Raw genomic sequence first — 25,665 nt, 5'->3', positions numbered from 1 at the left:
CAGGCAGAAACGTTGTAGAGAAGATCAGTGTTCAGAACCAAATTACATTTTCGGGCATCTGTCTTCGTGGGCCGGTCTCCATTGCATGTAAATGGAAAACCATTTTGCACTGCCTTCTCCTTTATGGCCTTTGTCTCCCGCCAGAGAGTTATTTTCTCATCCTCTAATAGATTTCTTTAATAAAGATGAAGATGTTTTATGCCTGTCTTTCTCATGATGGATTACTGGGCACTCATTCCTATTTCTCTGATTTGAGTTCTCTGTTGTGGTGTATAGGACTGTCTTTACTGTTGTTGTGCTGTAAAGGACTGTCTTTACTGTTGTTGTGGTGTATAGGACTGTCTTTACTGTGTTGGCGGTGTATAGGACTGTTGTGGTGTATAGGACTGTCTTTACTGTTGTTGTGGTGTATAGGACTGTCTTTACTGTTGTTGTGGTGTATAGGACTGTCTTTACTGTCGTTGTGGTGTATAGGACTGTTGTGGTGTATAGGATTGTCTTTACTGTTGTTGTGGTGTATAGGACTGTTGTTTACTGTTGTTGTGGTGTATAGGACTGTTGTGGTGTATAGGACTGTATTTACTGTTGTGTGGTGTATGGGACTGTTGTGGTGTATAGGACTGTCTTTACTGTTGTTGTGGTGTATAGGACTGTCTTTACTGTGTTGGCGGTGTATAGGACTGTTGTGGTGTATAGGACTGTCTTTACTGTTGTTGTGGTGTATAGGACTGTTGTTTACTGTTGTTGTGGTGTATAGGACTGTTGTGGTGTATAGGACTGTCTTTACTGTTGTTGTGGTGTATTTTACTGCTGTGGTGTATAGACTGTTGTTGTGATGAATAGGACTGTTGTTTACTGTTGTTGTGGTGTATAGGACTGTCTTTACTGTTGTTGTGGTGTATAGGACTGTTGTTTACTGTTGTTGTGGTGTATAGGACTGTTGTGGTGTATAGGACTGTATTTACTGTTGTGTGGTGTATGGGACTGTTGTGGTGTATAGGACTGTCTTTACTGTTGTTGTGGTGTATAGGACTGTCTTTACTGTGTTGGCGGTGTATAGGACTGTTGTGGTGTATAGGACTGTCTTTACTGTTGTTGTGGTGTATAGGACTGTTGTTTACTGTTGTTGTGGTGTATAGGACTGTTGTGGTGTATAGGACTGTCTTTACTGTTGTTGTGGTGTATTTTACTGCTGTGGTGTATAGACTGTTGTTGTGATGAATAGGACTGTTGTTTACTGTTGTTGTGGTGTATAGGACTGTCTTTACTGTTGTTGTGGTGTATAGGACTGTTGTTTACTGTTGTTGTGGTGTATAGGACTGTTGTTTACTGTTGTTGTGGTGTATAGGACTGTCTTTACTGTTGTTGTGGTGTATAGGACGGTCTTTACTGTTGTTGTGGTGTATAGGACTGTTGTTTACTGTTGTTGTGGTGTATAGGACTGTCTTTACTGTTGTTGTGGTGTATAGGACTGTCTTTACTGTTGTTGTGGTGTATAGGACTGTTGTTTACTGTTGTTGTGGTGTATAGGACTGTTGTTTACTGTTGTTGTGGTGTATAGGACGGTCTTTACTATTGTGTGGTGTATAGGACTGTCTTTACTGTTGTTGTGGTGTATGGGACTGTCTTTACTGTTGTTGTGGTGTATGGGACTGTCTTTACTGTTGTTGTGGTGTATGGGACTGTCTTTACTGTTGATGTGGTGTATGGGACTGTATTTACTGTCGTTGGGGTGTATAGGACGGTCTTTACTATTGTGTGGTGTATAGGACTGTCTTTACTGTTGTTGTGGTGTATGGGACTGTCTTTACTGTTGTTGGGGTGTATAGGACTGTCTTTACTGTTGTTGTGGTATATAGGACTGTCTTTAATGTTGTTGTGGTATATAGGACTGTTGTTGTGGTGTATAGTACTGTTGTTTACTGTTGTGGTGTATAGACTGTTGTTGTGGTGTATAGGACTGTTTTTTACTGTTGTTGTGGTGTATAGGACTGTCTTTACTGTTGTTGTGGTGTATAGGACTGTCTTTACTGTGTTGGCGGTGTATAGGACTGTTGTGGTGTATAGGATTGTCTTTACTGTTGTTGTGGTGTATAGGACTGTTGTTTACTGTTGTTGTGGTGTATAGGACTGTTGTGGTGTATAGGACTGTATTTACTGTTGTGTGGTGTATGGGACTGTTGTGGTGTATAGGACTGTCTTTACTGTTGTTGTGGTGTATAGGACTGTCTTTACTGTGTTGGCGGTGTATAGGACTGTTGTGGTGTATAGGACTGTCTTTACTGTTGTTGTGGTGTATAGGACTGTTGTTTACTGTTGTTGTGGTGTATAGGACTGTTGTGGTGTATAGGACTGTCTTTACTGTTGTTGTGGTGTATTTTACTGCTGTGGTGTATAGACTGTTGTTGTGATGAATAGGACTGTTGTTTACTGTTGTTGTGGTGTATAGGACTGTCTTTACTGTTGTTGTGGTGTATAGGACTGTTGTTTACTGTTGTTGTGGTGTATAGGACTGTTGTTTACTGTTGTTGTGGTGTATAGGACTGTCTTTACTGTTGTTGTGGTGTATAGGACTGTTGTTGTGATGAATAGGACTGTTGTTTACTGTTGTTGTGGTGTATAGGACTGTCTTTACTGTTGTTGTGGTGTATAGGACTGTCTTTACTGTTGTTGTGGTGTATAGGACTGTTGTTTACTGTTGTTGTGGTGTATAGGACTGTTGTTTACTGTTGTTGTGGTGTATAGGACGGTCTTTACTATTGTGTGGTGTATAGGACTGTCTTTACTGTTGTTGTGGTGTATGGGACTGTCTTTACTGTTGTTGTGGTGTATGGGACTGTCTTTACTGTTGTTGTGGTGTATGGGACTGTCTTTACTGTTGATGTGGTGTATGGGACTGTATTTACTGTCGTTGGGGTGTATAGGACGGTCTTTACTATTGTGTGGTGTATAGGACTGTCTTTACTGTTGTTGTGGTGTATGGGACTGTCTTTACTGTTGTTGGGGTGTATAGGACTGTCTTTACTGTTGTTGTGGTATATAGGACTGTCTTTAATGTTGTTGTGGTATATAGGACTGTTTTTTACTGTTGTTGTGGTGTATAGGACTGTCTTTACTGTTGTTGTTGTGTATAGGACTGTTTTTTACTGTTGTGGTGTATAGACTGTTGTTGTGGTGTATAGGACTGTTTTTTACTGTTGTTGTGGTGTATAGGACTGTTTTTTACTGTTGTTGTGGTGTATAGGACTGTCTTTACTGTTGTTGTTGTGTATAGGACTGTTGTGGTGTATAGGACTGTCTTTACTGTTGTTGTTGTGTATAGGACTGTTGTGGTGTATAGGACTGTCTTTACTGTTGTTGTGGTGTATAGGACTGTCTTTACTGTTGTTGTGGTGTATAGTACTGTCTTTGCTGTTGTTGTGGAGTATACAGTAAGACTGTCTTTACTGTTGTTGTGGAGTATAGGACTGTTGTTGTGGTGTATAGTACTGTCTTTACTGTTGTTGTGGTGTATAAGACTGTCTTTACTGTTGTTGTGGTGTATAGGATTGTTGGGGTGTATAGGACTGTTGTTGTGGTGTATAGGACTGTTGTAGTGTATAGGATTGTCTTTACTGTTGTTGTGGTGTATAGGACTCTGTCTTTCATATCTTTATACCCTCTGAAAATTATCTCTCTAGCTCTAACTTTTGTTTCTCTCTCTCTCCCTCTCTCTCTCTCTCTCTCAATCCCTCCCATTTATCTCCCTCTCTTTCTCTCCTCTTTCATGTTCCTACACAGGCATCTTCAAGAGCACCTGCTACATCGATGTGCGCTGGTTTCCCTTTGATCTCCAGAGGTGTGACCTGAAATTTGGCTCTTGGACATATGGGGGCTGGTCTCTGGACCTACAGATGATCGAGGCAGATATCACAGGTTACATCCCCAACGGAGAGTGGGACCTAGTGGGTAAGAATTAGTGGCTGGCCAGTATTGGACAAGATATTGTCACCACAAAACCTGGGTTCTGATGGCAAGGTTGTTTGGAAGACTGTGCTGCCAGTCCTGTATGGGCCATATACCGGTTTTCTTCTTACAGTATGTGTTTTGGATAAAAGTGTCTAAATTACAATATTACATAAAATTGTTATTACAATAACTGTTTTGAACAAGCATGGAAGTTTGGGATAACTCACAAATATACCCAGACTATTATATCTTTATTTTGAGTTTAACTTTCAAACTCGATGGTCAAACTATAAAAGCTTGGTCCTGTATGTACGAGTGATCACATTCAAATAAAGTAGGATAATTAATTCAAAAGGCTTTTCCTCAGCAGTACAGATCTTTAGTGAAATTGGCTTCTACAGAATCCCTGGCAAATTGACTAATGTATTTACAAGAGAGGGATTGTAATGAAATGCCATCCCAGTGCTGGCAGCCAGTGGTAGGCTTTACTCATTTCAATATAGTTTTTCTTGCATGTTGGACTGCTTATAAAGAAAAATGGCAGACACTATTACTGCAATGGGGAACTGATGAAAACTAACAGGACCATTTGATTCAGGGTCAAACTCTCAACACCCTTAACTTACAAAGGTTTCCTTATTGTGAAACACCATTAATTTGCCTGGGGGAAAAAAAGACATCCATTACTGTGAATCATTTCAGTACAACCCAAATTGAGTCCTCAAACTGTAATTGACTTCCTATATTGTTGTCTTCCTGGTGTATGATACAGAGGTGCCGGGGCGCAGAAACGAGCGCTTCTACAACTGTTGTAAGGAGCCTTACCCTGATGTAACCTTTACTGTGGTGATGCGTAGACGTACCCTCTACTATGGCCTCAACCTCCTCATCCCATGTGTTCTCATCTCCACCTTGGCCCTGCTCGTCTTCCTGCTGCCTGCAGACTCTGGGGAGAAGATATCACTGGGTCAGCTCCGTGGGTGGGTGGGTGGGTGGGTGGATTACTACTATTGGACATTAAACATAAATAGGTTATTAAATCAACAACTGTAAATAGGGGTGTGGGGTTGTTCTCGTTGTGACAAATTCTAAAATGAAAGTACAAGCATCATGATATTCATTGATGTCAATGGGAGATTTGTGTGGCAATTAAGCGTATATTTCAAGCTAGGATCAACCTACATGCCAGGCAAGACACCCTATACTTCTCACAAGGTAATGCACTTATTATTATTATTATTATGAGTTTATAACTCAGTATTCACTCAATACTCACTGAGGGAAACCAGCCAGTTGGAAAAAATATTCATGAAAAGCTCCAGCAGTTGGTCATCAAGAAAATTCTTATGAACCTCTCAGAAGTCAGGCTTCAGTCTCCAGATTACTCTGATTTATCATTCAGTGCTAAGAGAATCATATTGAAAATCCTATTTCCATCTCTCAGAACCTGGCTGAGTGCTGACTGCTGGCTTCGAGCTGTAAAAGGCATCAAGGCATGCCGGGCGATTTATGTATGTCTACACGTCTCGTTGGAAAGATTAGGAGCCTGCAATGGAGATGGTTTCCTTAATTAACCCAGTGTTTCTCCAAAAGAGCTGTGTGTGTGTGTGTGTGTGTGTGTGTGTGTGTGGCAGCTGTTTGGATGTCTGGAGGGGTGATGGAGAAAGCAGGAAATGTATTTGATGTAGTCAGTCAAACTTCAAACGAAGAAAAAGACATCTTTCTGTAATGTATACGATTTAATACTGCCATGTTGTTTTTAGTACAGTATTTACACACTATGCAACATGAAAGATTTATGAATCAAACTTAGTTGAAAGTGTGACCATCACAAAACACCTGCCTTTATGATCAAGACTTACTGTATCAACCAACCAACACCATTATCTGTCAGCCTTTTTAGAAGTGATCAATGCACAACAGAAGATGTATTCAGATTCAGTTCCTTCTGAGGAAACTGCCGTGGCTGACTTGAACAGAGACTGGGACTGTTGATCAGGGGAAAGAGAGACATGAATATCCAGGCAGGGTCAACACTGCTGTTATCTTTATGGTCCTTGGGTGTGCAGTGAACACACCTGCCAACAATATCTTGTGTCTCAAATGGAACCCTATTCCCTTAATGGTGCACTACTTTTGACCAGAGCCCTATGGGTAAAAGGGTTCCATTTGGGACATACCTGACATCCCTGACAGTGAGTCACAGGTCAAGCCTCTACGATCAATAGCTGTCGGAAATTAAATCAGCGAGCTGTCTGCTCAGTTTAAGTCTTATTTTAGACATGCCTGGCTGATGTTTTTTATTTAGCGAGGAGAATTGTGCTTCAATCTGAATTGTGCTTCAATCATCGAGTGAGTCATGGCCGTTAATAATTATATTTCTACTGTCTTTAGTTTTTAGTCTTAGTTATTTTATTTTCTTAGTTCAGCCATGCTCAGACTCTGGGTGGATTAGATAGAGATATTTTCAACATTTCCCTTTTGTAATGTGTCAATTGATAACCTATATGCCATTCAGCAGATGCTTTCATCCAAAGCGATTTACAGTCATGCATACATAGATTGTTTACGTATGGGTGGTGCCGAGAATCAAACCCAATATCCTTGCGTTGCAAGCGCCATGCTCTACCAACTGAGCTGCAGAGGACCTACTGCAGAGGACCTACTGCAGAGGACCTACTGCAGAGGACCTACTGCAGAGGACCTACTTAGGATATACGGCTACTATTTGTCTAAGATTGAAATAATTTAGCTACCAAGCACCTTATTTACTGAGTTATTACCTGGCTGGCAGTTTGTTACCTGGCTGACAAGTTTGACATTTGGGAAAAGTAGCTGTTGCTATGGTTATTGTCAGGAACACACAGAAGAGAAGTTCCTAGCAAGTGAAAGGTGAGCCAGTGTGCTTTGAGATACCCAGGAATTGACACCTAATCACTTAGAGATATTCAGCCCCCTTCTATCCCTGGAATTCAGTGTCTTAGAGACCCAGCCAGCTCATTAGCAAGCTTCAGGGGGGATTGCCTTAAATCTCCACCCACAGGTGTTTGATGTCGTTCCCACATTTCCACTCGAACCCTGTAAGCCTCAAGGCAGTATGATGATGAACCACAATAGTAGATGTTGCTATTTCAGATCCCTTTGTCATTGTAGGCTGAAACCCAGTGAAGCAGCACTGGATTCTGACAAAAGCAGGAAACGGAAGACTGTGTAAATTAGCATAATAATAAAACAGAATACTGTTTGATTACATGGATGGGATAAACAATAGAACACAGCACAGTGAAATGCAGACAAGAATAGAACAGAATACAATACCACTCAATATACCTTGGTGAAATCCATTGGGTACACAGGGATAATATGCTGCATTGTGACACAATACAGCAGATGATTCCACCTGAATAAATTAGAGATTGGTATTCATAGCAAGCTATTTTGTTAAATGTGCAAAATAATGGTAGGCCTATGTGTAAAATGGTGTTTGTTAAAATGTGTAATGTCTGTTTAACCCCTTCCTGAGTGCTAACTAATTTATGTTTTGTTCCAGGGATAACAGTGCTGCTCTCACTGACCGTCTTCATGTTGCTGGTTGCAGAGATCATGCCTGCAACCTCTGACTCAGTACCTCTAATCGGTAAGATTGTCTATTTTTAAATTGGAAATTACAATTGTAATGGCTGTCATTTTGAAAAGGCCAACAGTATAATTTAATCATCTTCAGGAGAGGAAGAGCTATTGGAGGCTTGGAAGTGACTTAGTGTAAATTCCGAATCTCTGTATTTATCAAACCACTCAAATTGGTGGGGGGCTATTTCTCAACCTGAAAGATATTGATTCGGAAGAGTGACAAGTGAGAACCTCTCATTGAGATAAAATTATGCCCATTTCAGTAACTTATGGTATGGGGAGTTATGTCATTTAGCCACTAGTCCTCTGTCCACATTCATCTCTTTTCCTCTACGTCCTCTCTTTCTCTCTATCTTTCTCTCTCTCTCTCTCTTGCTCTCTGTATTGTAGCTCAGTACTTTGCCACCACCATGGTCATTGTGGGTCTCTCTGTGATCGCTACGGTTCTGGTCTTACAATATCACCATCACGATCCTGATGGAAGCAAGATGCCTAAGTGGGTGAGTGTATTTTTACACAAACCCATTATCTGAAATTACAATGAAATCTTATTAGTTACTCACTATTTCTACATCTGGACTCCCATTGTTGTGATTCTGCCAAAGAAAGCCTTTCAGTTGTAGAGTGCTTTATAATAGGTCTCAAAACCCTTTGCCTGGTAAGGGGGAAGTCATTCACTGACAATGTGTAGCACCAATCTGAGTGATGCCCAGCAGCCATTTTGTGCTAGAACATTGGCTATCATAGTGGAGGGCTGAGGAAGACATTTGGACAATTAGAAGCAGGGGAGGATTAGGCAGCCATGATAGCGTGAGGGGCCAGGGAACACTGTTGCCGTGCGATCGTCACCGCTGACCACTGAGTGTCAGAACACCTCATTCAAAGGAATCATGCAGGGAGGATTTGAGCAAAAGTTTCATATTCTCTCTCTTAGTATCTCCAGTCAGTACACTGCCCTGCACAGTACATTCATTCTGGTTTTCCTCTCTGATTGTGTGAAGACTCGGGTGATTCTGCTCAACTGGTGCGCCTGGTTCCTGCGTATGAAGCGGCCCGGTGAGGACCGTGTACGCCTGGCCTGCCACAACAAGCATCCCCGTGGGAGCCTCATCAGCATGGACCTGAACGCCAGCGCCTCGGCCCCCCACTCCACCAACGGCAACATGCTGTACATCGGCCTGGAGAGCATGCACTACGCTACAGCTGCCACCTCCCCCGACTCCGGGGTGCTGTGCGGCCGTCTGGTGTGTGGTGGGGGGGAGGACGAGGTGCTCTTGCCCACGCGGCCCACCTCTTCGGCGGGGAGCCTGGAGCCCGATCTGGCCAAGATCCTGGATGAGGTGCGCTACATCGCCAAGCGTTTCCGTGACCAAGATGAGGATGAGTTGGTGTGCAACGAGTGGAAGTTTGCTGCGTCAGTGATCGACCGGCTCTGTCTCATGGCCTTCTCTCTCTTCACCATCCTCTGCACCATCGGTATCCTCATGTCGGCACCTAACTTTGTAGAAGCCATTTCCAAAGACTTCTTTACCTGAGAGCTTGAAACGTTCACATGCTTTAGCCAATAAATACACTACATTGTTTTTGAAATCTTATGATTGCATAATCACATTACATGACACATAGATTACTTATATCAAATGATTGAATATTTGTCTGTGATATAGAGAGAGAATACATTATGTCTGCATAAATATTCAATTTACAAGATGTACAGTTTTTTCACATTCAACTATTTCCCTGCAGGATGCTGCAGGATGTCATCTGGTGGAAAATCGTGTTGTATGTAACTGGCTTAAAGGAATCTAGGCCTTAGATGTTACAGCCAACAAACACAGAAGAGTTAATAGCCATGCCTTGTATAGCTTTATAAATACCAAGGTTACTTCAATTGAATCCAATGTGTTTTTGTCCACTTAAGTAATTGCTTATTGGCTACTCTTTTATAACGCACTCAGTTCAAAACGTTTCAAAAGTTTTCTCTTATGTGGTCTAAAGAAAGATTGATGGATACCTTTGGGTTCAAGGTTTCTGTCAAAGTTATTGTTGGATTTGTGTTTGTAGATCATGTGGTGATATGTAGTGTGTAGTTTTCTGTGATTTGAAAATATCCATCACAAAAACACATTTTTGAGTTTCGGCAACTTTATTGCATCATCATCATCATCATCATCATTATGTCTACAAGAACAAAACACAATACTCCATCAGAATTATGTTTGCACCTGTACATTTAAAAAAAACGAAAACTGATTTAATTGCCTTTTTGTTTATTTACTGATCATTTCCATACGTCGTAGTGCTTGGGCTTATAAAGCATCCCTAGAAGATTTGTAACAGGTGCAGCATGTCCTCCATCAGCCTGGTCTCATAGACTAGACGTAACATAGTAAATATAAATCCGGGACTCTCAAATTAGTATATTTTATGTTTGGTATGGTTACATAAGACAGAAGGTTACTTAAGGCAAAAACAAAAGGAGGGTGGTTGGACGGGGTAGATGGGTAGACGTATAATGCGAATGTCTAACAACGCAAAGATTGAATGTTCAAATCTCATTATGGACAACTTTAAAATTGTAGCTAATTAGCAACTTTTCAACTACTTGCTACTTTTTAACAACTTTGTAACTACTTAGCATGTTAGCTAACTCTAACCTTAACCCCTAACCCCTAGCCTAGCTAACGTTAGCCACAATAAATTGGAATTCGTAACACATTATACATTTTTGAAAATTCGTAACACACTGTACGTTCAGCAGATTCGTAACATATCATGCGAATTGTAATTTGTAACATAGCATACGAAATGGATGATGGACATCCACAAATTAATACAAACCATACGAAACGTAACATATCATACTAAATCAAGTGTCTTGGATTTACGTAAATAATAATATGAAATGCTCTGTGACCAGGTGGCCTCCATTCATGACATTCTCACTAAAGTGTTTGTTACCACTTGTTTTTTTATTTTATTTTTTTTAACAGTTTTACTGTAGATGCTGTACATGGAATTTGAGGACTGATTATGTCAGCGCATACTCCCTCTGTAAAACACATGAATGGAATTTAACCTGTTTTGATTTAACCTGTTTTTATTCTATTATCAAGTATGTGTGCTAATTTAACCTGTTTTTATTCTATTATCAAGTATGTGTGCTATATACAGTATATGTTTTGTGGACTCTCACAAATAAATGTATTTTTCTAGATGTGAACTACAATGTATCTTGATTTAATTACAATTTCGTTATCATTTACTGAATATGTGTAAAGTGGGATATTTACGCAGTATATTACAGTTAATATTGCTATACTTTCAGCGCTTCAGTTCATCAATAAGAGCATACACTTTATTACAGTATCACCTACATAACATATAATGTCCATATTGTCTTCAAACAGCAAGAGCAATCCTGATATGGTGATCCCTCAGAAATGTAGTCATTGTTTATATGGGTATTCAAGAGCAGAAATAATGATCAGTAAGATATACATTTACTTTATAATGACTTGATCTCCCATTTTAGGCTAATATTACAATGTTATGATTATGAATAGATAAAGCTGTTGGCAATCTACTTTTTGCAGTATATAGGATGGAAACATATTGCTATAAGGCTGTTGTTATTTACTATTGCAATCCATTTTAAGAATCAGACTAAGCATAATGATTCTGAAATACAGCTCTTAAATGCCATTGTTTAAATGCCATTGGGATGTCATTTGTAGCCAGCAGCACAGTAATTATTACATATAATTAGTACTGACACCTATTTCAGTCCAAGTCAAGCACAGCAGATAGTCAAGATTTCACTTGGAGCTCATTCAACAGAGCCATTATGCTAAAAAGGAAACTAAGTGGATTGTGCTAAATATTTGCTGAGTGTGACAAACCACCGACACCCATTTCTTAAATAAATCTTTGTTATCAAAAGAGCATTTGAGCACTGGATAATTTAATGCTGCAGTAATGGATAGGTATATTCCACTTAGTATTTTGGCAACCCTTTCCATAATCATACTGGCAGTATGATGTTGAACAAATCAGACTTGAGGTATTGGAACTATGGCTCATAAAAGGCATTGTAAAGAGTATTTGGTATCTACTATATAACAATGATGCGCCTATAAAGTTTTATTCTCCCTGCAAGTACAATGAAGTTGAAATTTTGTCTATTGATTTCAGATTGAGGCCTAGGTGGGTCTACGACTAACAGACTTCTGAAAAAATCTTTCTGATTAGGGCATTTATATAGGCCTAGTTGCTTACTGTATAAACATTTGTAAAGGCTGATTTTTAAAATTACATTATTTGTGGCTATTTGATGTTCTCCGGTTAACTTTAGATGAGCTAAACTTCTACATACGCTAGAAATGTGTATCTAACTACACCTAACTCAACTTTCAGGGAAAGTAGGCTATGCTTATTGCATAGTCTCCCTAGGCAGACGGGTTGCCTCCCAGGCTCCCACATGCCCTAGGTCTTGGATTGAGAATACCTATTGCATACATTTGATACCAGTTCACTGAGATGTTCATTCCATATAGATGTATAGAGGACTCTAGTGCCCAGAAGCCTGGTAATTCTCTCTTTCTCTCTTTCTTTCTTTCTCTCTCTCGGAGGACCTGAGCCCTAGGACCATGCCTCAGGACTACCTGGCATGATGACTCCTTGCTGTCCCCAGTCCACCTGGCCTTGCTGCTGCTCCAGTTTCAACTGTTCTGCCTGCAGCCATGGAACCCTGACCTGTTCACTGGACGTGCTACCTGTCCCAGACCTGCTGTTTTCAACTCTCTAGAGACAGCAGGAGCGGTAGAGATACTCTCAATGATAGGCTATGAAAAGCCAACTGACATTTACTCTTGAGGTTCTGACTTGTTGCACCCTCGACAACTACTGTGATTATTATTATTTGACCATGCTGGTCATTTATGAACATTTGAACATCTTGGCCATGTTCTGTTATAATCTCCACCCGGCACAGCCAGAAGAGGACTGGCCACCCCTCATTGCCTGGTTCCTCTCTAGGTTTCTTCCTAGGTTTTGGCCTTTCTAGGGAGTTTTTCCTAGCCACCGTGCTTCTACACCTGCATTACTTGCTGTTCGGGGTTTTCGGCTGGGTTTCTGTACAGCACTTTGAGATATCAGCTGATGTAAGACGGGCTATATAAATACATTTGATTTGATTTGGTTAAAAGTGGGCAGCGCCATTGAGGACTTTCAACCTTTTTAAGTAGTCAACTGGATGAGACTTCCTATGGGTTAAGGAAGGATCACATAATTCCATCCAGGTCATCAGGAGGGATCAGCCAAATAATTATACTCCTGAGCAAACATTTCATAGCTGCAGGTGGCACTAAATTGCCAACCTTGACTGTATACCTGTTGAGACAACACACTCCAGGTATGCACCCTTTCAGTTTATTTACCAACAGTTTATTTGCCCATGCTCTCACAGATGCCATAATGGGGCAGATACAATGTTGCAATCTCAATACATCTCTATAGTTCATTCTCACAGAGGTTTTGTCTATTCCTAAACTGCCACCTAGTGACTGTAATGCTGAATCAAGCTTATAGGCAGAAGAGGCACGAGACTTGCTGTAATAAAGGTGGGGTGGCTAAAACCTACATTGTTGTTGTACTGTATGATTGAAATGTTCACCTTCCGTGTGAATTGATTATATGCTGACATTTTATAATGCTTCGTATTGTATGAAGTCATTGACATAATTTTCTGTCAAAGTTGGGAGGAACCGTCAGTGTCTTTCAGTACACTGTTTCTGGTGGGAAGGGATTATTTGTTGCACTCTGCGTGCGCATTTGTTATGCAACCGGCTTACAACAGGAGTAGCTAACATCCTTATCTTGAAATTGCCATATTAAAGTTGTTTTAACTTTCATAATGTCGGATGCCTTGCTTCGATGGTGTGTGGACCAGTTGCACCACAACTTTGGCTTGGAGGCCAGTGAAGACATAGTCCAGTAAGTAGCTAACGTTAGCTAAATGTTGATTTAAAATAGTGAGCTAGCCATTGCTAGCTGTCTGTTTTTTGACAATTGCTCCTCTCTTTTTGAAGTTAATACAATTGTCAACGACATCATTATTACTATTAGGTCTGTGAACTCGTCAATCTTTCCAGTTCATTCAGCTAGCACGATATGTAGCCATTTGCACTTGCCTGCTAGCTAGCTAGCTTTTTCAGGTGGCCATATCTTAATGTCACGTCGTCAAAATCATGGTATAAGTTACTAAGCCAAAGCATGACTGACTGACTATGAGATGGACGTAAATCAAGGTTTACCAAAGTAGGCCTAACTGTCATAGGGCAACCTTTCAACAGCGAGCTCCACTATCTAGGCTAGCTATAAAAGCGTGTCATTTACATTCTTCTCACTCTCAACAGGTATATTCTGTCCATCGACAATGCGGACGAGATAGCGGAGTATGTTGGGGACCTCCTTCAGGGCACCGATGGAAGGAAGAAGCAGTTTATAGATGAACTCCTGGACAGGTGGCAGCGGTCTCAGACACTGACTCCTGACAGCACTGGCCTGTTCCCCATGAACTCTCTGTCAGGATCAGGTAGGATGCCTTCTTCCACTGCCACATTGGCACTGACCTGTTGCCACATTGGCACTGACCTGTTGCCACATTGACACTGACCTGTTGCCACATTGGCACTGAGCTGTTGTCTTATTGTTTGATATGTTTATTTTTAAAGTTATATATATTTTATAAATAGTTTTCTTGTCAGGCTATATGGTTCCTAATGCACAATGCCAACAGTACAATGAGTGTGAGTCTGAAGACTTGTAATGTCCATCCTGTCCTTGTTAAGTGACTTGTCCAAACACAGTAACAAGTACATGGATGAGAGGGAAAGCTAACCAGTATATGCTTCTCTAGATGCTCAAGACATATCCAAGGACACCCAGAAGAAATCCAAGCGCAAGGGTAGGAACAAGCAAGAGGTGATGGCTGTTAGCCAAGCAGAGCCTGAGCCTGAGGTGGTGAAAACTCCCATTGACCTAATGAAGGCCCAGGAGAGCGGCAGCACATCGTCACAGAAGAAGAAGAAGAAGAACACGTTTGTGAGCCTCTACAATAAAGAGGGCCAGGACAAGCTGGCTATCCTGCTGCCCGGGCGCCATTCCTGCGAATGTCTGGCCCAGAAGCACAACCTCATCAACAACTGCATGAGCTGTGGACGCATTGTGTGTGAGCAGGAGGGATCAGGGCCCTGCATCTTCTGCGGCAGCCTGGTGAGAAAACGACCCGTTTTAGATCACCTGACCTCTAACTTTATGCTTGTTTTATGTTTCCTCAGTAAGTTATTAGAATGCATGTTACTAATACAAATTAAATTTCGCCTCTTCCCCTGGTTTTGCATGTTCTTCTACGAATGAACCAGGTATGCACCAAAGAGGAGCAAGAGATTCTGCAACGAGACTCCAACAAAAGTCAGAAACTGCGCAAGAAACTTATGGGTGAGACAAGCCACCAGTATTATCTATCTACATTGCATATTAGAGTTGTTGAAGTCGGAAGTTTACGTTCACCTTAGCCAAATACATTTAAACTCAGTTTTTCACAATTCCTGACATTTAATCCTAGGAAAAATTCCTTGTCTTAGGTCAGTTAGGATCACCACTTTATTTTAAGAATGTGAAATGTCAGAATAATAATAGAGAGAATGATTTATTTCAGCTTGATGATGCCATCTATTTTGTGAAGTACACCTGTCCCTCCTGCAGCAAAGCACCCCCACAACATACTGCTGCCACCCCCGTGCTTCACGGTTGGGATGGTGTTCTTCGGCTTGCAAGCCTCCCCCTTTTTCCTCCAAACATAATGATGGTCATTATGGCCAAACAGTTCTATTTTTTTGTTTCATCAGACCAGAGGACATTTCTCCAAAAAGTACGATCTTTGTCCCCATGTGCAGTTGCAAACCGTAGTCTGGTTTTTTTATGGCGGTTTTGGAGCAGTGGCTTCTTCCTTGCTGAGCGACCTTTCAGGTTATGTCGATATAGGACTCGTTTTACTGTGGATATAGATACTTTTGTACCGGTTTCCTCCAGCATCTTCACAAGGTCCTTTGCTTTTCTTCTGGGATTGATTTGCACTTTTTGCACCAAAGTACGTTCATCTCTAGGAGACAGAATACGTCTCCTTCCTGAGCGGTATGACGGCTGCGTGGTCCCATGGTGTTTATACTTGCATACTATTGTTTGCACAGATGAACATGGTACCTTCAGGTGTTTGGAAATTGCTCCCAAGTTTGAACCAGACTTGTGGAGGTCTACAATTATTTTTCTGAGGTCTTGGCTGATTTCTTTTGATTTTCCCATGATGTCAAGCAAAGAGGCACTGAATTTTAAGGTAGGCCTTGAAATACATCAACAGGTACACCTCCAATTGACTCAAATGATGTCAATTAGCCTATCAGAAGCTTCTAAAGCCATGACATCATTTTCTGGAAGTTTCCAAGCTGTTTAAAGGCACAGTCAACTTAGTGTATGTAAGCTTCTGATCCACTGGAATTGTGATACATTGAATTTTAAGTGAAATTATCTGTCTGTAAACAATTGTTTGTGTCATGCACAAAGTAGATGTCCTAACCGACTTGCCAAAACTATAGTTTGTTAACAAGAAATTTGTGGAGTGATTGAAAAACGAGTTTTATTGACTCCAACCTAAGTGTATGTAAACTTCTGACTTCAACTGTATCTACATAGCATAGTAGAGAGTTGTTGAATTCTATGTAATGTCTGTGTGCCTGTCTGTGTCTCTCAGAGGGGGCATCGGAGAGGGGCTATCTTCCACACCAAGAGGCAAAGATGAAGGCAGGGTTAGAAAAGGCCCTTCAACATAAAGACAAACTGCTGGAATACGATAAGAACAGGTTGGGATGTAGTGTGCATGTAGCATTGATGTGATTTCACTCTCTCTGTTTAAAGTCAAATTCTTTATACTTTCTTCCTGATGCATTTGGAAGCTATGTCCTTTATATTTGGAGGCTATGTCCTTTATATTTGGAGGCTATGTCCTTTATATTTGGAGGCTATGTCCTTTATATTTGGAGGCTATGTCCTTTATATTTGGAGGCTATGTCCTTTATATTTGGAGGCTATGTCCTTTATATTTGGAGGCTATGTCCTTTATATTTGGAGGCTATGTCCTTTATATTTGGAGGCTATGTCCTTTATATTTGGAGGCTATGTCCTTTATATGCCGATGACAAGAGTGAGATTACCTTCATATCCCCTCCCCCTGTTTACATCGACAGTACGCGACGAACGCAGGTCCTGGATGACGAGTCAGACTACTTTGCCACTGACTCCAACCAGTGGTTGTCGCCTAGCGAGCGCGAGCACCTGAGGAAGAAGGAGGAGGAGCTACGGGAGCTTCGCCACGCCTCCAGGAAGGACAGGAAGATCACGCTGGACTTCACAGGCAGACAGGTGCTTGACGAGGGAGAGAATAACAGTCATTACTACAACAAGTGAGTGAATGACTTGAGAACATCTCAATTCACACCACAGGAGGTTGGTGGCACCTTAATTGGGGAGGACAGGCTCGTGGTAATGACTGGAGAACAATAGGTGGAATGGTATCAAACACATAGTTTCTGTGTTTTAATGCCATTCGCTTGGTTCCAGCCTTTATTGGGAGCCGTCCTCCCCTCAGCAGCCTCCACTAATTCACACCCTACTCCTCATATAGTTTACTACTGCACACCGGAGCACCATGGACTTGCTGATAGGACAACATGTTAGGTAGAGCAGAAACAGACTTAGTCCCAGGCTTAGTTCTGTGAGTGCTTGGGTTACATAAACAAGAGTAGGTTTTTAATACACCCTTCAGACATTCACAACACAGTGATGACCTCCATTTCTCCTGGTAATGTATCCACACTGTTACAGCTAGAGGGGTTCACGTGTGTGTAGTTTGAAACAAGGCATCTAAAAAGCATCGTAATGACCACACTCCTTGGTGTTTTTAGGTTTGACGAGACTGTCAAGGCCCTCAACACAGGCACCAAGGGGAAAGCTCCCCAACGCCCTGAGGGACCCGCGGGACGGCAGCACCTGAGAGAGCTGGTCAACCCCAACATCGTACAGGCTGCACCAAAGGTAGGACACACACACAGTATTTTCTCATGATGTTGTGGCGTGTCTATTTACCCTGGTAAATCCCTCTACAATTGCTAACATTTTGTCAACATAATTCTGTGAATCTCTACTCATATCTTTCTTTCCATGCATCTCCAGTGGGTGGACGTGGGTAGTGGCCCTCGGAGATCTCAGGATAAAGGGGTTGTTGGTACAGAGGGGGACGGCGCTGTAGGCCCAGAACGCTCCAGACTCCGGCTGCAGGACAGAGAGCTGCAGGAGATGGCAGATGGGGGCTGGTGCCTCAGCATGCACCAACCATGGGCCTCGCTACTGGTCAAAGGAATAAAGAGGTACAGAACACTCTAATGGGCCTCGCTATTGGTCAACAACATCCCTACTTGCCATGCTATTGGTCAAACGCATCCCTACTGGCCATGCTATTGGTCAAACGCATCTCTACTGGCCATGCTATGGGTCAAACGCATCTCTACTGGCCATGCTATGGGTCAAACGCATCTCTACTAGCCATGCTATGGGTCAAACGCATCTCTACTGGCCATGCTATGGGTCAAACGCATCTACTGGCCATGCTATGGGTCAAACGCATCCCTACTGGCCATGCTATGGGTCAAACGCATCTCTACTGGCCATGCTATGGGTCAAACGCATCTCTACTGGCCATGCTATGGGTCAAACGCATCTACTGGCCATGCTATGGGTCAAACGCATCCCTACTGGCCATGCTATGGGTCAAACGCATCTCTACTGGCCATGCTATGGGTCAAACGCATCTCTACTGGCCATGCTATGGGTCAAACGCATCTCTACTGGCCATGCTATGGGTCAAACGCATCTACTGGCCATGCTATGGGTCAAACGCATCCCTACTGGCCATGCTATGGGTCAAACGCATCTCTACTGGCCATGCTATGGGTCAAACGCATCTCTACTGGCCATGCTATGGGTCAAACGCATCCCTACTGGCCATGCTATGGGTCAAACGCATCTCTACTGGCCATGCTATGGGTCAAACGCATCCCTACTGGCCATGCTATGGGTCAAACGCATCCCTACTGGCCATGCTATGGGTCAAACGCATCTCTACTGGCCATGCTATGGGTCAAACGCATCTCTACTGGCCATGCTATGGGTCAAACGCATCTCTACTGGCCATGCTATGGGTCAAACGCATCCCTACTGGCCATGCTATTGGTCAAACACATCCCTACTGGCCATGCTATATCAGGAAGCACATAACACATTATTAAAAGGCCCTGCAAAGGAATTGAGTAGGAACACAACAAACAATGGACTATGTTATTGGTAAAAAGCATCACTATTGGCCTTGTTATTGGTCAAAAGGCAGCCTTTTTGACTAGCCATTACAAAGAAGGGGAACAAACTGATGTATGTAGTCCTCTGTAGCTCAGTTAGTAGAGCACGGTCCTCTGTAGCTCAGTTAGTAGAGCACGGTCCTCTGTAGCTCAGTTAGTAGAGCACGGTCCTCTGTAGCTCAGTTAGTAGAGCACGGTCCTCTGTCGGTCAGTTAGTAGAGCACGGTCCTCTGTAGCTCAGTTAGTAGAGCACGGTCCTCTGTAGCTCAGTTAGTAAAGCACGGTCCTCTGTAGCTCAGTTAGTAGAGCACGGTCCTCTGTAGCTCAGTTAGTAGAGCACGGTCCTCTGTAGCTCAGTTAGTAGAGCACGGTCCTCTGTAGCTCAGTTAGTAGAGCACGGTCCTCTGTAGCTCAGTTAGTAGAGCCCGGTCCTCTGTAGCTCAGTTAGTAGAGCCCGGTCCTCTGTAGCTCAGTTAGTAGAGCACGGTCCTCTGTGGCTCAGTTAGTAGAGCACGGTCCTCTGTGGCTCAGTTAGTAGAGCACGGTCCTCTGTGGCTCAGTTAGTAGAGCACGGTCCTCTGTGGCTCAGTTAGTGGAGCACGGTCCTCTGTAGCTCAGTTAGTGGAGCACGGTCCTCTGTGGCTCAGTTAGTAGAGCACGGTCCTCTGTGGCTCAGTTAGTAGAGCACGGTCCTCTGTGGCTCAGTTAGTAGAGCACGGTCCTCTGTGGCTCAGTTAGTAGAGCACGGTCCTCTGTAGCTCAGTTAGTAGAGCACGGTCCCCTGTAGCTCAGTTAGTAGAGCACGGTCCCCTGCAGCTCAGTTAGTAGAGCACGGTCCCCTGCAGCTCAGTTAGTAGAGCACGGTCCTCTGTAGCTCAGTTAGTAGAGCACGGTCCTCTGTAGCTCAGTTAGTAGAGCACGGTCCTCTGTAGCTCAGTTAGTAGAGCACGGTCCTCTGTAGCTCAGTTAGTAGAGCACGGTCCTCTGTAGCTCAGTTAGTAGAGCACGGTCCTCTGTAGCTCAGTTAGTAGAGCACGGTCCTCTGTAGCTCAGTTAGTAGAGCACGGTCCTCTGTAGCTCAGTTAGTAGAGCACGGTCCTCTGTAGCTCAGTTAGTAGAGCACGGTCCTCTGTAGCTCAGTTAGTAGAGCACGGTCCTCTGTAGCTCAGTTAGTAGAGCACGGTCCTCTGTAGCTCAGTTAGTAGAGCACGGTCCTCTGTAGCTCAGTTAGTAGAGCACGGTCCTCTGTAGCTCAGTTAGTAGAGCACGGTCCTCTGTAGCTCAGTTAGTAGAGCACGGTCCTCTGTAGCTCAGTTAGTAGAGCACGGTCCTCTGTAGCTCAGTTAGTAGAGCACGGTCCTCTGTAGCTCAGTTAGTAGAGCCCGGTCCTCTGTAGCTCAGTTAGTAGAGCCCGGTCCTCTGTAGCTCAGTTAGTAGAGCCCGGTCCTCTGTAGCTCAGTTAGTAGAGCCCGGTCCCCTGCAGCTCAGTTAGTAGAGCCCGGTCCCCTGCAGCTCAGTTAGTAGAGCACGGTCCCCTGCAGCTCAGTTAGTAGAGCACGGTCCCCTGCAGCTCAGTTAGTAGAGCACGGTCCCCTGCAGCTCAGTTAGTAGAGCACGGTCCCCTGCAGCTCAGTTAGTAGAGCACGGTCCCCTGCAGCTCAGTTAGTAGAGCACGGTCCCCTGCAGCTCAGTTAGTAGAGCCCGGTCCCCTGCAGCTCACTTAGTAGAGCCCGGTCCCCTGCAGCTCACTTAGTAGAGCCCGGTCCCCTGCAGCTCACTTAGTAGAGCCCGGTCCCCTGCAGCTCACTTAGTAGAGCCCGGTCCCCTGCAGCTCACTTAGTAGAGCCCGGTCCCCTGCAGCTCACTTAGTAGAGCCCGGTCCCCTGCAGCTCACTTAGTAGAGCCCGGTCCCCTGCAGTTCACTTAGTAGAGCCCGGTCCCCTGCAGCTCACTTAGTAGAGCACGGTCCCCTGCAGCTCACTTAGTAGAGCACGGTCCCCTGCAGCTCACTTAGTAGAGCACGGTCCCCTGCAGCTCACTTAGTAGAGCACGGTCCCCTGTAGCTCACTTAGTAGAGCACGGTCCCCTGTAGCTCACTTAGTAGAGCACGGTCCCCTGTAGCTCAGTTAGTAGAGCACGGTCCTCTGTAGCTCAGTTAGTAGAGCACGGCGATTGCAATGCCAGGATAGTGGGTTTGATTCCCGGGAACACCTGTATGTTAAAATGCATGACTAAGTCAGTCTGGATAAAAGCGTCTGCTAAAAGGAATATGATGTGTGTCCAGGGTGGAGGGGAGGAGCTGGTACACATCCCACCGCGGGATCCTGTGGATAGCAGCTGCAGCCAAGAGGCCCACCCCTGAGGAGGTCACTCAGGTGGAGAACATGTTCCTTCAGATCTACAAGAGAGGTACACACACACACACACTGTTACACACACACACACACACACACACACACACACACACACACACACACACACACACTGTTACACACACAGTCTACCACTTTCTCAACACCCCCCCCACACACACAGTTACACACACACACACACACACTGTTACACACACAGTCTACCACTTTCTCAACACCCCCCCACACACAGTTACACACACACACACACACACACACACACACAGACACACACTGTTACACACACAGTCTGCCACTTTCTCTACACCCCCCACACACACACAGTTACACACACACACTGTTACACACAGACAGTCTACCACGTTCTCTAACCCCCCCCCCATACAAAACACACACCAATCAATGAAAATATTTATTAGGATGTATGTAAACATTCTGTTGACTCTCACTGACCACCCTCCTCTCCCCAGATCCTAAGTTTCCTAAAGACTACCCCACCAGCTGCCTGCTGGGCTGTGTCAACATGACCGACTGTCTGTCTCAGGAGCAATACAAGGAGCAGGTTAGTGTGACCGCGTACCTTCCTACTGGTACGCGTACGAACATGCCCGGACACTCCGAGCACTTAGCTCTCTGTGAAGGCTATGTGATGTTCTCCTGGTTAGTGTAGGAACCACAGAGACTTCTAGCAGACAGACAGGACATAGTTTCAGCCTGGCTGGCGTGACACGCCCAACACGTCTCACGTCTTTTCCCCTCCCTCTCAGCCAAGAAAACACTCCAAGAGATAAAAACCGAGAGTCTGGAAAAATGGATGGAATTTTAAACTGTCTGTTCCCGGAATATTGTTTTTGACTGCCGAGTGGCTCTTGTTCCAAGCGGTAGTCATCCTCTTAGATTAAACTGGGATGAAATGCTTTGTTCCAAAAAAATCCTGTCATTATTGTTTGGAGCAATGCAGAAATGGATTTTCAAAGTCAACGTAATTACAAGGTAATAGGTGTCAGGTAACAGTTCCTGTGCCCCAGAACACTAAGGTAACCTCCCTGAATGACTACTGCCCCGTAGCACTCACGTCTGGAGCCATGAAAGGCTGGTCATGGCTCACATCAACACCATTATCCCAGAAACCCACTCCAATTTAAATACCGCACCGACAGATCCACCGATGACACAATCTCTATTGCACTCCACACTGCCCTTTCCCACCTGGACTAAAGGAACACCTATGTGAGAATGCTATTCATTGACTACAGCTCAGCGTTCAACACCATAGTGGCTTCAAAGCTCATCACTAAGCTAAGGACCCTGGGCCTAAACACCTCCCTCTGCAACTGGATCCTAGACTTCCTGATGGGCCGCCCCCAGGTGGTAAGGGTAGGCAACAACACGTCTGCCGCGCTGATCCTCAACACGGGGTCCCCTCAGGTGTATGTGCTCAGTCCCTTCCTGTACTCCCTGTTCACCCATGACTGCATGGCCAGGCACGACTCCAACAGCATTATTAAGTTTGCTGATGACACAACAGTGGTAGGCCTGATCACCGACAACGATGAGACAGCCTTTACGGAGGAGGTCAGAGACCTGACCATGTGGTGCAAGGACAACAACCTCTCCCTCAACATAACCAAGACAAATGAGATGATTGTGGACTACAGGAAAAGGAGGACCGAGCACGCCCCCATTCTCATCGACGGGGCTGCAGTGGAACAGGTTGAGAGCTTCAAGTTCCTTGGTGTCCACATCAACAACAAACTAGAATGGTCCAAACACACCAAGACAGTCGTGAAGAGGGCACGACAAAGCCTATTTCCCCCTCAGGAGACTGAAAAGATATGGCATGTGTCCTCAGATCCTCAAAAGGTTTTACAGCTGCACCATCGAGAGGATCCTGACGGGTTGCATCACTGCCTGGTATGGCAACTGCTTGGCCTCCGACCGCAAGGCACTACAGAGGGTAGTACATACGGCCCAGTACATCACCGGGGTCAAGCTCCCTGCCATCCAGGAACTCCATACCAAGCGGTGTCAGAGGAAGGCCCAAAAAATTGTCAAAGACTCCAGCCACCCTAGTCATAGACTGTCCTCTCTGCTACCGCACGGCAAGCGGTACCGGGACGCCAAGTCTAGGTCCAAGAGGCTTCTAAACAGCCTCTACACCCAAGCCATAAGACTACTAAACAGCTAATCAAATGGCTACCCAGACTATCCCCCCCCACGCTGCTGCTACTCTCTGTTTATTATCTATGCATAGTCACTTCAATAACCCTACCTGCATGTACATAATTACCTCAGTTACCTCGACACCGGTGCCCCCGCATATTGACACATTGACTCTGTACCGGTACCCCTGTATATAGCCCCGCTATTGTTATTTACTGCTGCTCTTTAATTATTTGTTTTTCTAATCTCTTACTTTATTTTCTTAACTGCATTGTTGGTTAAGGGCTTGTAAGTAAGCATTTCAATGTAAGGTCTACAACTCTTGTATTCGGTGCATGTGACTAATAACATTTGATTGAACACGGATAGTTAATATAATCTAATTCAGTTAGTTACTGAATTAACATGTAACTTTAGATTGGTGCTAATAGGTACGTAGCCTAGCGGTTAAAGCGTTGGGCCAGTAACCGAAAGATCGGTGGTTCGACTCCCCAAGCCGACAATGTGAAAAATCTGTTGTTGTGTCCTTGAGCAAGGCACTTAACCCAAAATTGCTCCTGTATGTCGCTCTGGATAAGAGCGTCAGCTAGATGATTTAAAGTGTAAATGTATCTGGTACAAAGCATATCTTTTTTTATAGCTTTGTTTGCCTTTTCTAGTCTTTACATACGTATTTATTTCAACCCAGCTCTAGCACATCTGATTCAAATAGTCTGCTAATAATCCAGTTGAAGTAGAACACTTGTTCAACAGCTGGGCATCCCATAGAGAAACAGATTGGCAGAGGTAGAAAGTAACTAATTATAACTACTCTTGTTACTGTAATTTAGTAGCTTTTCAGAGTACTTGTAAAAATAAAAAATAAATGTGTTTTTTTTTTTTCGTTTTATTTCCCAGAGAGGAACAGGTTGGTGACCTAGGCTAGGGTGTAATCATTCTACTACAATGACATCATTGGCTTTCCTCTTTTCCTCCCTACTGCTATACAACTTCTAACCAGCAGAGGGTGTACTGCACCACTTCAGCATCAACCCACAGCCAGCCATTTTACACTGACTGGAGGCTGCAGCACAATCACCATAAAGCACTGCTGAACCACAACACAATTCAACCCATATTACTCCCCTTCTCTATCATCTAAAACACAAACGTGATCAACCAAACCCACATGGTATTAAGTTAACCCACGTTCCCATTACGTCTAGAGCAGTTAGATGAGATGGAGAGAAATGCTGTGTTTCAGGGAGGCAGATTGACTGGCATCACCCTTTGATGTATAATGAATCAATCGGGTGCACTGGTGCTCTCGGTGGTCTTTAATCTTTTGCCTTTCATGCTGTTTAAATGTGGAGATGCCTCAATGCCTGGATGGCCCAGTAAGGCAGTACCACTCCACCCCAAACCACTATGACTAAGGCTGCCAGCAGCTCTTTGAACATTGTAGTCTTTCTAACATGGATTGATTGAAAGCTATGTCTGTTTTGTTTTAACCATGAGGAATGGGGATCTTTGTTGTTTTGGTTAGGTTTATTTAGAATGGATTCCATCTGCTCCCTGTTCCTATGGAGGTTTACCACAGAGCTGGTTCTTTTCTATTATGTCAGCCATTATGTTGACCAGCGAAATCACTGTCTTAAAAAAAAAAGGAAGCATGTTGTTTTGTGTTCCGTGCGTGTCTGTCTCCAGAGAAAGAGTGTTTGGGTGATTCCTAGAACAGAAAAGACCCTGAGTTTAGGGATATATTTTTAGATTAGCACATTTGTGTGTTTATATATCTATCTATCTATATCTATATATATATATATATATATATATATATATATATTATATATATATATATATATCACATACATACACCTTAGCCAAATACATTTAAACTCAGTTTCACTATTCCTGACATTTAATCCTAGTAAAAATTCCGTCTTAGGTCAGTTAAAATAAAGTGGAGATCCTAAGAATGTGAAATGTCAGAATAATAGTAGAGAGGGTTATTTATTTCAGCTTTTATTTCTTTCATCACGTTCCCAGTGGGTCAGAAGTTTACATACACTCAATTAGTATTTGGTAGCATTGCCTTTAAATTTAAC

The 25,665-nt window shown here is 43.5% G+C and overlaps 2 protein-coding genes across 2 annotated transcripts in view; both read left to right on the top strand.

The window, feature by feature from the left end:
* The window catches only part of LOC123725163 (neuronal acetylcholine receptor subunit alpha-7), a 45,567-nt gene extending 34,766 nt beyond the window's left edge, over window positions 1-10,801 (top strand). The window contains exons 6-10 of the mRNA XM_045689549.2: window positions 3,781-3,948; window positions 4,721-4,915; window positions 7,499-7,585; window positions 7,969-8,078; window positions 8,580-10,801. Coding sequence (XP_045545505.1) covers window positions 3,781-3,948; window positions 4,721-4,915; window positions 7,499-7,585; window positions 7,969-8,078; window positions 8,580-9,113 — 1,094 coding nt within the window. The 3' untranslated portion in view covers window positions 9,114-10,801. The remainder of the gene's footprint in view (window positions 1-3,780; window positions 3,949-4,720; window positions 4,916-7,498; window positions 7,586-7,968; window positions 8,079-8,579) is intronic.
* A 2,601-nt stretch (window positions 10,802-13,402) lies between these two features.
* The window catches only part of LOC106562773 (activating signal cointegrator 1), a 73,636-nt gene continuing 61,373 nt past the window's right edge, over window positions 13,403-25,665 (top strand). The window contains exons 1-10 of the mRNA XM_014127773.3: window positions 13,403-13,572; window positions 13,995-14,173; window positions 14,498-14,853; window positions 15,003-15,078; window positions 16,388-16,496; window positions 16,881-17,096; window positions 17,598-17,727; window positions 17,866-18,059; window positions 21,328-21,452; window positions 21,886-21,977. Of these exons, the coding sequence (XP_013983248.2) occupies window positions 13,493-13,572; window positions 13,995-14,173; window positions 14,498-14,853; window positions 15,003-15,078; window positions 16,388-16,496; window positions 16,881-17,096; window positions 17,598-17,727; window positions 17,866-18,059; window positions 21,328-21,452; window positions 21,886-21,977 (1,557 nt within the window). The 5' untranslated portion in view covers window positions 13,403-13,492. The remainder of the gene's footprint in view (window positions 13,573-13,994; window positions 14,174-14,497; window positions 14,854-15,002; window positions 15,079-16,387; window positions 16,497-16,880; window positions 17,097-17,597; window positions 17,728-17,865; window positions 18,060-21,327; window positions 21,453-21,885; window positions 21,978-25,665) is intronic.

This window comes from Salmo salar, chromosome 11 (assembly GCF_965601325.2).
Source record: "Salmo salar chromosome 11, fSalSal1, whole genome shotgun sequence".
Taxonomy (NCBI): domain Eukaryota; kingdom Metazoa; phylum Chordata; class Actinopteri; order Salmoniformes; family Salmonidae; genus Salmo; species Salmo salar.
Note: the sequence above shows the minus strand (reverse complement) of the source record. Positions and strands in the feature narration are given on the sequence as shown.